The sequence below is a fragment of the Alligator sinensis genome, unplaced genomic scaffold (genome assembly GCF_000455745.1).
Source record: "Alligator sinensis unplaced genomic scaffold, ASM45574v1 scaffold144_2, whole genome shotgun sequence".
Lineage (NCBI taxonomy): Eukaryota > Metazoa > Chordata > Crocodylia > Alligatoridae > Alligator > Alligator sinensis.
Genome location: NW_005841872.1, coordinates 4,317,826 through 4,330,794, shown reverse-complemented (window position 1 = coordinate 4,330,794; position 12,969 = coordinate 4,317,826). Strand labels below are relative to the sequence as shown.

At 38.5% G+C, this 12,969-nt stretch overlaps 1 protein-coding gene across 2 annotated transcripts in view; it reads right to left on the bottom strand.

The window, feature by feature from the left end:
* ATP10A (ATPase phospholipid transporting 10A (putative)) overlaps positions 1 to 12,969 on the bottom strand; it is a 170,909-nt gene that overhangs the window by 24,737 nt on the left and 133,203 nt on the right. For both annotated transcript variants that reach the window (XM_025195615.1, XM_006017071.3), the window contains 3 exons: positions 7,746 to 7,963; positions 6,504 to 6,698; positions 4,290 to 4,851 (listed from right to left, as the gene is read on the bottom strand). In XM_025195615.1, coding sequence (XP_025051400.1) covers positions 4,290 to 4,851; positions 6,504 to 6,698; positions 7,746 to 7,963 — 975 coding nt within the window. The remainder of the gene's footprint in view (positions 1 to 4,289; positions 4,852 to 6,503; positions 6,699 to 7,745; positions 7,964 to 12,969) is intronic.

Below are 12,969 nucleotides of genomic sequence, written 5' to 3'. Positions count from 1 at the left end.
ACGGTAACCTGCAGTTATGGGGTTCCTGCCTGACTGCTAGGGGCAGGAATTAGAGGGCACCAGCAGTCAACCCTGTGGAGTCACCTGACCAGAAAGGGGCAGGGTGTGGGAGAGAGATAAACCAGAGCTGAAGCCAGAGCAGGAAATCTGGCCCTGGAGTCCAAACAGGGAAGAGCTCTGCAGTTAGATGCATGTGGCTCAGAGGTGGACCACGAGCAGACTATTAGGGCTATGCAAAGCTTTGTTCGCTGATTTGATTCGGAGGAGATTCGGCCTGATTCGGCGACTGAATCTTTGAATCCGAATCTAATCAGGAGACCCTTTAATCTCTCTGAATTGAATCAGAAGCCTCCGAATCAACTCAGAGAGATTCAACGATTCAGCTATAGTCATAGCTTTATATGTATTTTCTATGTACTTCGAGGTACCTGGCACAGCTCATGAACACCAAGATGGTGGGGTGGATGAAGCATCCCAAGGAAGCACAAGGGTGGACTGTTCTGTGTGCTCTCAACGGTGAACCTGGAAGTGGACCAGAAGTACTTCCAGTCCACTTCTGGGTCCGCCGCGAAGTGCATGGGGGACCACAAGTGACTGGTGCCTCCTGAACCTGTGGGGGAGGACCTGCAGAAGTTGCTGACCCTGTCAGGAGGGGCACCAGCCCTACTGACAGCATCAATGTTGGCCATCGGGGGGGCACCAGCCCCGCTGGGGGGGGGGCACATGCACCCCCGTGCACACCCTACCAGTTGCCTATGCGGGGGACCATCCCACCCCCTGCCTTGGCAACTGGTGCCTCCTGGGTCTGAGGAGCTGCTGCCCCAAAACAGGTTGTAGCCAAGACAGGAATAGGGAGCTGAAGTAGGCTCAGTGCCCAGAGCAGGGCAGAGGCAGGGCCAGAGTCCCAGGCAGAGAGTCGAAGCAGGTTCAGGGTCTAAGGACGGAGGAGACAGGGCCAGGGGTACAGGCAGACTGAGCCAAAATAGGCTCAGTGTTCAAAGCAGAGCAAGGACTGGGCCAGAGGCCCAAGTAGGACTAATATCAGAGCCAGGTGGCTCAGGATCCAAGGAGGAGAGACAGAAACTGAGACCCAGAAGCTCAGTCTGGTACAGTGGACTGGAGCTAGAGGGCCCAGCAAGAGAAAAGGGGTGGAGGCCAAGGTTGAGGCCCTGAGAACAATTGCACAGTAACATCTGTGAGGCATGGGCACGGTGTAAAGGGACTGATGGAGCCACATAACAGCTCTGAAGGCTACAAGTACCCTGTGGTGGCACAAGTGGTCAAGAGGACCCACTCCGCCCAAGGTGGGCAAAGCTGAGACTAGAGCAGGGACTGGGAAGACCCTGCTGGCAACTAAAAGAACTGGGGTGCACTCTAGGACCCTTAGGCAGCCTCCCTCCCAATAAAACAAATATATCAAAGGCCTGGCAGGTGAGTAAGAAGGGGAGGGAACCCTCAAGCTGGAGCCAGGCAGGGACTGCATGGCTGTCAGGAGGCATCATGGCCACCCCGGAACATGAATTGGCTACATGTTCATATAGAGAGTATTTCAGCAATTTTTCCCAGTAAGATTCAGATAACACATGGTGGAAAACACTATGATGTTTGCACACACAAACTGAACTTGCAATTAAAAGCAACTACATCTATTTCCTTGTCTATTTGTGCATAATATTCCTTATGACTTGGATGTAAAAAACAGGAGATGGCTTTCTGAGAGTTTTTCAGGAACATGCTTGTTCATAGATGCATCTGGTTTTAGAGAGTTAGTATTTTTATTTTAAAGGAACAAAGCAAGCAAGCAAGCAAGCACTGTTCCTAATATTTTGTAATAAGGTCTTCTGGATTCTAGAAACTAAAGCCATAGTGGTTGCTTATGCAAGCTGAATTCTTACAGTAGCAGCCACTGCAGTGATATGAAATGTTTGGTACAAACTTGGACAGGTAGCTAAACATATCAAGGACCGTTTCTATCACTGCAAGATTAAGTGGCCTTAACTGTATCTGGTTTGATATAATGTACATTAAGGCAATATTCAAAATATTTTGCTTCTGGAGTGTAAACAATGCTTCTCTATGGGTGAAAATATATATCTTCTTTCATGTCAGCTCTTAAAAATAAGAGGAATGCTTGGATCTCATTCCTTGTTTAGCATATCAGCTAGACAAGGAATTCCTGTTAGCCCTGTGTCTTCGACCACTAGCCAAGGATGATAGACAGTACAAGTTTGCTTGCTTCTGATTTTTTTTCAGTCACAAGTGAGGTAACCAAATCTATTATGACTTTAATAATGACTCATTTAATGATGAATTCTGTATTCCAATTCCTCATCACATAATAAATAAGAAATTGTCTGTTCAAGTCAGTTATGGATTGCATGGGTGACTATTAAGACAAAGGAATGTTATATTAGAAGAGTAATTCAAGCACTTTTAAAATACCTGTATATTGTTTGAGACCGTCAGATTTTATCATCTCAACAGTAGATACCGGAAGTGCCACTCTCATAGATAAAAAGACTTTTCAAGATTCCAGGATCATTTCTGAGTTTTCAAAAGGTAGGGTATTTAAATGCATAGCATTTGTATATCTGTTTTCTGGCTTGCTATTGTCATTTTAAAGACGTTTTCCTCTATATAGATCCTTGTGCTCATTAATATCTGGCAATGGGATCTGATGTTTGAATATGCAGATTATGGACTTTGACAAAATGTTATCAGTAAAGTCATATTGCATTGAAGCCCAAGACAAGAATATTAGCATTTCTTTCCTAGCAGTTTCTTGGTGTATACAGTATTTACAACAATACTTATTAGCAATAGTGCGCTATAATTTACTGGTCATTAACAGCCATAGGGTTGCTTGGGTTGGTTTGTCTGAGCTGACAGGTTGTGTTCTCTTTTATCTTTTTGGTCAAAGACAAGTCCCAAGCAAGGAAAACTGCATCCTGGAGACCCATTTGTAGCAGCACAGATGGTGTTGCCTACAGGGTCTTATTTTAAGTAAAGGATTGTGTTCCAAGAAGAATGTCTCCTGAGCAGATCTATGATGCAACTAACCAAGAAGAGAGGAAGAGTATCTTTACTCACAGAATTACTAACCTAGTGAGAAGGCTTTAAATTGGGTCAATGAGGCTGAAGAAGAAAAACCACAGGGGAATAAAAAGGAGAAACACCTAGATAAAGACAGGGTGAAATATAAGAAATCTTATCAAAGCTTTAAAAGAAAAATAAGAAAATAAAATGAAAATAAAGAAAATATTATTTGTAACTAATTTGCAGTGAGAAAAGTGCAAGGGGTTCTCAGTTGTCTGATTTATATTTCGGTAACACAGAAATCTAATGCCAACATTTTGTTGTAGTTGATTAAACAAAAATTACACAGAAGGATTCTTCCACTATTGTTTACTGCAAGAACCTTCAGTAAAATTTAAAGTGACCACAAATGCAGAATGTGACACACAGGAAGTGTCTGTAATCCACTTGAATTCTGTTCATTCACCCTGAGTTAACTATTAAGTGGTGGACAAAATCAAATATTGAACAGATAGCAAATGGCCTATCATGCAAATTGAAAAACTGCATCTCAAATAAATGTATGAAAGCCAGCCAAGCTATCTTTAAAACTACCTGATTAAAACTGGCAGCTATTTAAAATCACTTCTAGTTTGTAGTATATAGATCTATTTGAGACAGTTGAAAAGTATTTTTAATTAAAAAGACAAACTACCTGTTCACAGAAGTCCGCTCTCTGCTAATCATCTGCTTCTTTAAAAAAGAGCCCTACAAGCTAAACAATGTTTCATTACTTTCTGGAAGCCTGTGTGTCAACTTGATAGCTAATACATTTAAAATGCCACTTAGCATCATAGTCTGCTGCAATACTAATATATAAATGTATTGTCACAAAAGATAAGATATCATTACTGATTATAATGAAAACAGAAGAAGTTGCAAGAAGAAATATCTAGGTTTCATTCAAAAATTGCTTAATAAGCAAGCAATGCTGGAAAAATGTACTAGATGAAAGACAAATCATCATATCTTGAGAAGTATTCACTTGAAACAAGGCCTGCCATTGTAAGATCTCAAATTGAAAGCAATTACATACGCCTTTAGGCAAAGGACTAATAATCCAGTTGCAAAATGTCAGGGGTTATCAACAGCAGAAGATTATAAAAGAAGAGAGATCTCTCACATCTCTATGCATACACGCCTGTATACCAGAGAACCACAATCTGTCATGTTGAGTTATTTACGAGTGTATTAGAAGAAAAAGAGAGCTATACCTGATGAACAAGGCAGAAGAAGATCCATAATAACCGAATCCGCTCCTTTGGTGTAAACATTTATTTCATCTGTAATGGGGTGTCTAACCACCACTGACATTCTCTTTCTGATGGAATCAAAGCCCAGTGTGTGTAAGACTTCAAAGGTTAACGTTCCCAGGTGAGGTAGCTCTATTGATACCTGGTCAGACAGCCTTCCAACCAGAGTACAATTATATGCCCTAGCTGCGTAGACGAGTGCTGCTTCATCTGGACTCTCTGCCTCATAACGGAGTTCTCCTTCCTCAGGCCCGCTCTCTATAGCCCCTTTCTCCTGCTGTGCACTATATCCATTGTTATTCATCTGCACAGAGTATGCCAGCTTCTCTTCCAGTTTTAATAAAGTGCTTTCAGTAGATGTAGATGAAAGAAGACTAGAACCAAATCTGTGCATTGATTTACTGGTAGCCAAGCTCGATGAACTACTGCTGTTAGATCCAGCTGTCAGGCGGCTGGGAGTGAATCTCCGAATGAAGTCTTCTATAGTCTTTACTGGAGACTTCAATTCAAATCTAACTCTGACCTTGGGAAATAAAAACCAAAGAAAGCCAAAGAAAAAATACATGAGGCATAGACCTTTACATTTGCTAACTCAAGCTAGGGATGCAAATTTCAATCAATATCAAAAAGCAATTTTATGTATACAAAGGGCTTAGTCTGTCTGTCTGTCTGTCTGTAACACTCTTGGGGGGTGTAACTCCCGGAAGTGCATGGCTCTTGTCAGTGCTGCATGTGGGGAGAATGATGGCAATGATGGAGCAGGGCGAGGAGTGGGAGGGGGTACAACAGAGGGGACAGAGCGCCGCCATGACAGTGGGAACAGAGTGTGCGTTTGGGGGGGGAAGGGGAAGGCCAGTGCTGCTGGCCTCTCCACCTCTGGTCCTTGAAGATGGTGGTGGCACGGGGTGGTGGCTGAAAGGGGTGGAGAAAGCAGAGTGGGACACTGAGGTGCCACCATGATGGTGGGGACAGAGGGGATGGAGTGGGGGGAGTGAGGCCAGCAAACTGGTTTTGGTTTTTTATCTTTTCAGATATCAGCAAATGGAAATTACTAGTGAACCAACACTGGTAATACACTTCAAAAGCTAGTATTAATATGAAACGTGGATTCTGTATGTATAGTAATTGGAACTACTACTTTCAATGGAATAATTTTCCACTGGCAATACAGTGTTGTAGTAATCAAAATGTTTTACATGAATTTGTCATTTCCAATGACATTTTAGCCAAGAAAAAGCTAAAACAAATTATTTTGATTCTCTTTACGTTCAGTGCTGAAACATCTTGTTTTTAATTTACCAGTTTAGTTCATTTTATTTAGGCTATTGTGTAGCATTACTCATTTTAAAATGTAATGCTATATATAATTCATAATGGTTTGACATAATTGAAAAAACCCCCAACATTATCAACATGTTTGAATGGTTCCAAATATTTTTGTTGCTAGAATTTTTACTATATATGGAAAATTCCAAATTTTTGTTTCAATTTGAAATGGAAATAGATTTTTCACAAAATGGAAATTTCACCTTCCAGTCAGGTCTAATAAAAAGTTACAACATCATCATCATCATCGTCTTGTTATATATTAGCTTAGGATTGCCTTGCTTCAGTTCTCATCAGAAAATGATAATACTTACACTTACCAGTTATGAAAATTAGCCCAAATTATATATTTTATTTCACTCCATTTGAAAGATGTACAAGGTATTCTCTCCAGCACATCTCCATTTAAAAAATCTTTCTAAAAATATGAGTCTTTTATACATTAGTTAATATAGTCAAAACATTTATAGGGGAGCTCTTATATAGCTTTCATTGCAATGGATTCTTACAAAGTAACCTAAATTTGGCCAATTGTATAATTGAATATGTTACAATAGGTGAACTTCAGAAGGAAAAGATTTTAGAAATGCTTAAAAAATTTCAGGTGCATGTAAAAATATTCTTGGGGCAAATTAATCAGTTGATGTACTTTCTTTTTTTTTGTCTGACTGACTGATTGACCTCTAATGTTAAACTCACAAAGATTGTTTTCCTTATTGAAGTGTGAATTGGTACTGAGAACTGCATCATAACCTTTTCTCCTTTTCTCTTGAAGAGGACAATCTTATGTGACTCCCTATTTAACAGATAAGCACATATCTGTTCCACCACGCCATCCTTCTAACCTACCTTTTGTCGGGGCTGGTTTGGAGAAGTGACAACAACGGTATTACAGATAGTCAAAGCTATAAAGAAGTCAAAGATGTCTGAAAGTTCAGGGCTGAGCTGGGATAATGGCTGTTCATGGCTTCTCATGACCTCTAGATATCTTGCACATTCATTCACTTTTTCTAGCAAGTTAGGATCAGGAGTGATGTCTTTTTCCTTGAAATGGACAAAAAAAGAACAGCATTAACAATTTGCAGTTTGTGTATTTCAGTAGTTTCATCAGGTCTCAGATTCAGCTGGTTCTGTTTGCTGTATAACACTTCTATGGCAATCTCATGCATTTCAGGAGAATTTCTGCTCAATTTTGTGAACATGTCCTGGCAGGGCATCTCAGGAGCTCTAAGAATTCTGCAAACAGCTCCATTCATTTCAGCAAGTTTTGATATTGAAGTGTAATGATGACAACTTTAAAGTAAGCGGCAATGCTCTTAACTCTGTATTAGTGATGATTTTAGCAAAATATTCAGCTATTTGGGGACTGTGGATGGAATCAGAACAGCATATAGAAATCCCTTTCCTTTTTCCAGTCTTACCTAAAGCAATTATTCTACTGTCTTGTACTGTTAGCTGACACAACATCTAGACCTATATAGTGAAAAAATAAGACGGCAATGAAACTGAAAGCTGGATGTAATATCAAAACACTTAAAAAGCTTGAAGCCTCTGAAGCTGTTTGCTAATATACAGAAATTATTGAGTACCACTGTATTTTAACCACTACATTTGAGAGCAGTTTACATGATACATACATCACAATGTCATACATCCTTCACCTTTTAAATAGCTCTTACTCATTTTCAGACCAAAGATAAACATTTTTCTAAGAAGGCAGAATGCTTGATGCAGAAAAGATAGTGTGGTTTTAAAAGGACATCCTCCTCGTCAAAGATGACAACTTCTCACAAAATTTCCTTTTGTATTATCAAGTGTTGATATATAAGATTTAGAAAACATCACTTCAACTACATTTTCTGCCTATAAGATGTTCTACTTAACAATAATCTTGAGCCACTCATAAATAAAGTATGGAATGACTTATTTTTGGCAATTTCAGAGTGGATTTGAATATTTACAATGTGAATATATTTTCATAGCAATAATGTGAAACTGATGAAAAGTAAACAATGGAGTTATCTTTCTTCTTTCAAGGAACTGTTTTTCTGAAAAATTCAGAACAAAATACATTTCATTTTTGCAACTAACCATTGGACTGCTGAATGCAGTGTGTTTGGAGAGGATGCTTGCTCTTTTTGCTTCAGCCCTGCTTCCAGTGCGTCGGTGGGATTTTGTACTTTGGCTTCTATGGACAGCCTTAACACTCTGATGACTGCAGATACTGTCCCGCTGGGATAATGTTACTCCTTTAGGTGCTGTTTCCTCCTCCTCTGAATCAGGTTCTTGATACATTGCTAAGCGTTTGGCTGTCAATAAGAACACACAGAATGAAATATTAAAGTTCTTTTAAGGAAGCAGGGGTAGAAATGGATGGAGAGAGAAGTGATGGCCTAGTTTTTCTATGTGGTTTATTTTTAGTATAGTTTTGCAGTTTACTATAAGAATGAATTATTCTATTATTACAGCCTATCAAAGACTAGTCATAATTAAACATCAATATCTAATGACACTGCAGATGAAATAATTAGCAATTTAGTTCACTACAATGCCTCCCTCATCTTGAGACTCACTCTGACAAGGCTATTAGACTTGCAGAACAAAAGCTCATGAATCAATTGAAGCTCATTATGAAATTGTCTTCTAGTACATACCTTGCTAAAACCAATCAAATGATTTGCTCTTTAGTTTTAGTCTCTAAAGGTACTAATAACTCAAAACCTACAAAACAACACACCTCAATCCTCACTTTTCTCCAGCAAAAAATGATCAACTTTAACCTAACTTGCATTTTGGTCAAAAGAAATGGCACAGTGAATCTTTCCACCATTTAAGTGGCCCTTATTTAAACTTACAGCACCCCTGGGAGTTATTACTTATTTGCTCAAATATAAGATAAGGTTTTTTCCAAAATTAGCCAGGGGACTAAGAGCTCCTCCTCATACATTTGTATACAAGGAAACCTCATTAAATACACTATCATCAAACTGCTGTCAAAAGCAGCATGTGCTCAATAGTGGAAATGAACTGTGAAGGTGATTAAAAGACACCAACAATGAGCATAGGGCAAACATACTAATGTGAACCTAACTACACAGATAGGGGTGTTTTGTTTTCGAAAATTTTTCATACTCCAGGTCAAATTAGCCAAATCAGTTCCAAATCCTCTCCGTTGAGGAAAACTCAATCATTCAAACACCGTATGTGGTGCTACAACTAGCAGGTATCCTCTACCCCAGACTTTTCAGCCTGGGACTTCAGATACTCTCAAATCTGTTGGTAGGAATACTACGCGCAGGCCCAAGCTCAAAGGACTTGGATGCGTCTTGCCTATAGCCAATGGCCACAGGAGCAAGCTAGGGAGGAGTTCCCCATTTCCATAAAGCAGCCGTGTAGATCCTCCCACTGGAAGCTGGCCAGTGGGAAGCTAATTATAAGACTGTCATAGGGCTTCCAGTGGATTTGGGTTTGCTAAATTAACCCTTCCTTCCATGTGCTCGGGTATACCAGGGTCTGACAGTAAGGGGGGGGGGGGGGGGGAAGGAAAGAGTGGGGGAAGACTCTATCCAAGTCTCCAGAGTCTGGAATAGACTCCTCACAGAAGTGGTGCAAGCACCTACTCTGGAGACGTTCAAGAAGCATTGGATGATTATCTGCTTGGGGTCATCTGACCCCAGCTGACTTCCTGCCCTTTAGGCAGGGGGCTGGACCCGATGATCTTGAGACATCCCTTCCAGCCCTTATGTCTATGAAATCTATGAGTTTCAGGGGGAAGAATCTGGGGGCGGGGGGCAGAGAGCAAGGGGGTCACCTGACTCCCCCAGATTTATTTTCTCTGTTGTAGCAGAGGGAGGGGGACAAATTCAAGGAAAACCTCCAATAATTAGATTCTATACCTGGAAAATTATCAGAAATGTATGTTTTCCATATATAGAATCTAATTATTGAGGTGTTGTGTTATAAATAAGAGTTATCTTATATTTGAGTGAATACTGTATTATCCATATTTTACACACTAATGTGGAGAAGGAAATTAAGCAGAGAAATGCTAAGTGACATGCTCAAGGCTAAGGAAGTCTGTGGCAGAGCAGGGAGAGGACTCTAGCTTCCTAAGTCATAAGCTAATGCCCACACCATGGGAACAAGCTTTCTCTCTGAATAAAAATCTACTCCAAGTGAATGTACAGTACATGTAAGTTAAGTTACAATAACTAATAAACTTTAATAGGCCGCCAAGAATGATTTTTTAAAATCTCACATTAGTCAAAGAGTCATACATAATGTGGCTTCTTGGCCCTGAAGAATCTATAATTGGTATAAATAAGATTGGTGCACTCATTTGATTCTGTTAGTTATGTACTGAAGACCATAATAACAAATGTACATAGAATTAAGTGAGTAATATTCACTTCAGATAGCTTTCCTAGTGAGAAACAATTTTAATGAAATCCTCACTCAACTACAAGAGTTTATGACCACAACCAACATTGGAAGCAAAATCAGGATAAGGAAGAATAAAAAAAAAAATGTGCAAAGCAGTGGTAGTAAAGTATACAGACTGACAGGTTCCTTTTATTTATTTATATGTTTTTTTCATGCCACAAGGAATATGGCTACTTAGTATCTGGACTATTCATTAAGGCATTTATCACTTTAGCAGGTACCCATTTATCCCTTTATTAGGTATTCATTGGAAAGATTTTCATTATATTCATAGAAACCAAAGGATAATAATACACAGTATACTGAATGCAACAGTGCCATATTAATGAGGGATGGAAACCTTCACTTTTTTCAGTTTTCTGATGCAGCAAATCAGGCTGAATCATCACACTTGAGGTTAGTGCTTAATTATTTCACATAAACATTACATCAAATTATATTCCATTAGAATATCATTGAAACACCCCCTTCTATATCATTCAGGTGAGTTTATCTAGTGCTTTCTTTCAGAAAGCTAACTTTAAGATTAAAAACAAACAAAAGTAATATCTCCCCCCTCCCCAAAGTAAACCCCCGTACAAACTTCCATCTACAATCCAATATCATTTTCAAACTAAGGTTTAATTTTGCAAAAAACAGCCAGAGGAATTGATATCAGCTAACACACAATATATGGGATTTTTTTACTGATGCAGATATTATGTGTCAGACAAAATTTTTTAATAAATAAATTCTGCCACACCCTGAACTACAGCATTCTTTAAGTGAATAAAATTCCATGCATGTCACTGAAGAGTGCAATACACATCTCTAATCAGCTGGGATCCTGGCTTTCTCTGATGTAAAAGAAATCCCAATTTCCACTTAAAAAAAATTAACCCCAAATCCACATTTTTCTGTGATTAAAATGAAATACCACTATATGCATATATACATACACACCTACACACACACACACAATATTAATAGAATATTAATATAATAATGAAAGTGAATGTGTGTGTGCATGTGTGTGTATATATATATATATATATATATATATATATATATATATATATATATATATATATATATATATATATATATATATATATATATATATATATATATATATATATATATATATATATATATATATATATATATATATATATATATATATATATATATATATATATATATATATATATATATATATATATATATATATATATATATATATATATATATATATATATATATATATATATATATATATATTATATATATATATTAGTGGATTAGTAGTAACCCCTCGGTCACCTTATTAATGACCGTACTTCAAATTTACCACACCCAATAAAGAACACAAAGGCCCAAAGAAAGTTTCTTAAACATAATCTAATACCTTGTGAGCCATGTATCGAGTGGCTTTAGAATTTATAAAACCTGATTTGACCAAAGTTCTTTGACTAAGGCTGATAACTTTTTAAGCTGTAGAAGGTGTTTCTTTAAGAACGTTCTGTTTTCTCCACCTATTTACCCTAGAAACTGGTCAGATTCAGAACACTTTTCCATGAACTTTATATCCTGAAAGACTATTGTTGGGTGATTTCCAGATTCAGCAATTTCTATTAAAAAACATGATCTCCTTAGATGTTTTCCCACATAGATGGTTCTGTATAAGAGCAAACATGTAGAGACAACTTTCAGAAACAGTATACTACAATCACTGAAAGTCAAATTAGTCACATAGGGCGCATCTACATGTCATCGTAAGGCGACATTGCTATGGCTCCATGCTTTAGTACTTCCTTTTGGAAACAGTCTTGCAGTAGTTTATAACTGTTCAACCTAGTCATCCCTTGGGGCACTCTGGTGAACAAACGTTCCCCCAGATACTGGTGGTCACCCCTGATAAACTTATAGGTGGCCATCAGATCACCCCTGAGCCTGCGCTTTTCTAGGCTAAAAAGCTCCATAGCTCTCAGCCTGTTGTCGTAGGGTCTGTTTTCCTGACCTCTGATCATGCGCGTGGCTCTTCTCTGCAGTCTCTCAAGTGTCTCCACATTTTTTTGGAATTGTGGGGCCCAAAACTGGACACAGTACTCCAGCTGCGGCCTCACCAAGTCCGAGTACAATGGGAGAATGACGTCCCGGGATTTGTCTGAGAAGCATCTATGGATGCAAGCCAGTGTTTTGGTTATTACACATCTATTGTAATAAGAAAAATCAGTACTTATTCCATGAACTAAGATTCTCACTAGAAGGCAACAATAATGTTTAAGATGAGTATTCTAGCAATTGACAAAGGTATCTGTACAGATATTATTAAATTATTTATTAACAATTAATAACTAAATCTTACTTATTAATACAAATGAATCTTTAATATAATCCTACATCCAATGCATTAACATTGTGGAATCCATACTGCAAGCCAAATGAGTCGCTCTAGCCAGAGAGATTCTGCAGCCTATGAATGTAATGCTAACACACACTACACATGCATGCACATGATAACATTCACAGTAAGATTTACTTGATAGGAGCAATATAGTCTGCAAGATGTATCTATGATATTCTGGAGTAGGTCTATGGGTGTTGCCTTCCAAAGTGATTCCAACCAGCATTCCTCAAATGCATTTGAGACCCTTACTGCCCACAAATCAATGCATGACAATTCTGATACTTGAATTCCTACTCAGGACTCCTGATGGGCTTGTACTCTGGTTGCTGGCCTGTGCCAAAAAAACCCCATGCCTTCACTCCGTCTTCACTTTTATCTCCACTAGCGAAATCAGTCATGCTGATTTGCTTTGTAGACATACACTTAGAATGAACTATCCATTTTCTAGAATGCTACCTGCCATACAGCCCGATTCCAGCCTGT